The 2,733-nt window shown below is 40.4% G+C and overlaps 1 protein-coding gene across 1 annotated transcript; it reads right to left on the bottom strand.

The window, feature by feature from the left end:
* Positions 1-1,014: 1,014 nt before the first annotated feature.
* Positions 1,015-2,650, bottom strand: LOC128231015 (uncharacterized). Its single transcript, XM_052943440.1, has 4 exons — positions 2,635-2,650; positions 1,918-2,065; positions 1,335-1,480; positions 1,015-1,132 (listed from the first exon to the last, which is right to left on the bottom strand). The coding sequence occupies exons 1-4, from the start codon at positions 2,648-2,650 to the stop codon at positions 1,056-1,058; spliced, it is 387 nt and encodes a 128-aa protein (XP_052799400.1). The 3' UTR covers positions 1,015-1,055.
* Between the last annotated feature and the right edge of the window lie 83 nt (positions 2,651-2,733).

The following is a 2,733-nucleotide window of genomic DNA, read 5'->3' as shown; positions in this document are numbered from 1 at the left end:
TCCAACTCTTTCATTATGTTTCAACCATTACTTATTGCCCACCAAAAAAGTTTGCTGACATTTTTGACACGTTGAGTCATTTAGTCATGCATCCGTGGGCATGTGATTGTACAAAACTGGACTATTACTTGGTCAAGCATTTGATTATGTTTAATTGGCCTAGCACACTTGGTCATCATAATGAGTTGGTTTGGCACGCGCAAGACACATGCCGAAGGTCAAGGTCACACTTAAGGGTCAATGGTCAAAAATACTTCCATTTAAGCCTTTGGATGTCCTGGACTGTAACTTGGCCATACCTGGGAGTAAGATTACTTGTATTATTGGTCCCAGGCCATACAAAACCTATTATGGTAAGTTGTCGCGTTCAATACTAAAGGGCATAAGTAATTGTTGTGTTAAAATGTCATAGGCCAAAGCAATTATCGCTTTGTGTTCACCGTGGACGGACAATGTGTGGCGCACGAGAACCATGGACGCGTTGTGTAGAAAGCGCAGTATTCAAGATGACTGCAGAAGGCAGATGACTTGCCTAAACATCGGCGATGTTTTCAAACACGCTTTCTGCTAAGCATACCCGTGATGTATATAGTTAACCAATAGGAAAAAAGTTCCAAACGTCCACGTGGCTTTAACCGTTCTTTAAAGATAGATAGTTTATCTGAAATGACATGTCCTGAACAGCACTCTCTGCGACGCAGCAAAGATTTCGCCTCGGGGATCTCGGGAAGGCTCGCTTGTAACGTGCTGTTGCATAGTCGTTGAGCGCTCTCCAGCTAACTGCTTGAAGGCAACGCACCAACCCCTACGAGTCACATGAAGAGTCTAATGGTTTTAATAACTTACAACACATCATTTTAATGTATCTAGTAAAACGTTTGACCAGCGGCGGGCTTGACAGTTAAAATTTCGCCAACAAAGCCTTTTGAAAGCGTTCTATGCATCGGCATACCCCAATACTAAGACACGTATGCGGTCAAAGGACTTAACCACATTCAGTAAACAAACACGGAATTGTACGCATCTTTATTGCTGGAAGTCAGAATGAGCACATTTTATGTCTTGGTTCCACAGGGCACATAGGCGTCAACGGGCCATACGCACGTTCCCATCGACTGCTCAAACACCGTACCTGTAATAAGTATAAAACAGAGGTCAAATGAGATAACCGAGCATATACTTTTTTTAATAGTACGGACGAAAATACCTAAGCGGTATGTGAAGATGTTTTAACTTCTTCCAAAATAACGAAAATACAGCTGATGCCGTAAACAGATTACTAATCAATCGGAAGAGAACTGTTGAACACATTTTAAAACAGTGATGAGAGTAACCTGGTGTGCAGAAGTTGTGTCCGTAGTAAATATGGTGACTGCACGTGTAGTAGGATGTACAGTTGAGGGTCAGGTCCACGTAACTACCGTCTCCCTTTTTCGAACAGTCTCGCGTCAGTCCACACGGCGCTGCCACGTGGTTCTCGCTGCACGGGAAATATGTATAGTTTCAACTCCGGTACCGTGACATATGAATTAAGTATACCATTGCATAGAATAAAAAAACTCATAATTTTAGTTAAGAAACTGATATGACGACAGAATACAGTTTAGTGCATGTTCACGGTTAACAAATGTCTGGGCCCAATCTCTCGATAATTTTCATTTAGCTATTTAGTTCTATACTTAAAATTACATTTTCAAAACAAAAAAATAGTTCATCTTATCCTGAATAACTTAAATAGTATTTTCCTTAACAGTCTCAAAACTCTAAAGAGATAATGAAAAAACAAATATTATACCAAAACGAAAATAGTTTGTTTAGCTTGATCGTGTTACAAATTATAAGGGACTTGTCATTCGATAAAATGGGGCCTGGTAAACGGCTATATATTACACTAGAAGGTTTTATACAAGTACATACTGGTCGCATTTGTTTGTGACGTTGTTAAAGACCATCTGCTCCTGGCACTCGTGCGAGATGAGAACATGGTTCTTGCACTCCTCGTAAACCTTACAGCCGATGTTGTACAGACCGTCCGCCAACATGCTGCAGTCCGTCTGGCCCGCGCCTGCAATGCGCGAAGTGAACAGCACTTTCATAGAACCTTTTGAATTTTAAGCCAGTTCGATTCTGCGACGAAAAATCAATTGATTCTACTTTCGCATACGCCGCTTCCCAAGTTCACGTATTCGCGCCACACATGTATATGCAATGAATTTCATTGCACTCTTTTAAGTATATGTATGGTACTTCTTTAATACTTGAAGACGCATAATAGGTCAATGGAACTGTAAAATGGTAATTTGCCTTACATTTGACAAAAGGTAAACTTACCCACGGAGAAAAGGCCGCAAAGAAGAAGTACGAAGTAGATCATTTTAATGACTTAACACAACGACTGACTTGACATGTACTGTCACGATAACGTAATCTTAATGCTTCTTAAGTTTTGGGGAATTCAAAGAAAGATAAGAACCCACTCCTATTAAGTAGGATAACGAAACATTGCTCAACTATCTAAGTGTAGATGTCTGTACCGCTGTGTATTCATGTTTTTCTCTAGCAAAATCAATGTCGTCTAATTCGTTTTTATAAACGTTCATTTTAAACTTTACCGGTTACAAACCGATGACATACCCAGTATGCATGTCATGTCTACAGATGCGTGCGCAGACCGTTAAGACATGTGACCAAGAAGAACGTTGGCAGCAAACTCTGGCCTCAAACTTTCACCTA

Source organism: Mya arenaria, chromosome 4, assembly GCF_026914265.1.
Source record: "Mya arenaria isolate MELC-2E11 chromosome 4, ASM2691426v1".
NCBI classification, from domain to species: domain Eukaryota; kingdom Metazoa; phylum Mollusca; class Bivalvia; order Myida; family Myidae; genus Mya; species Mya arenaria.
This window is presented reverse-complemented; position numbering and strand designations above follow the sequence as displayed.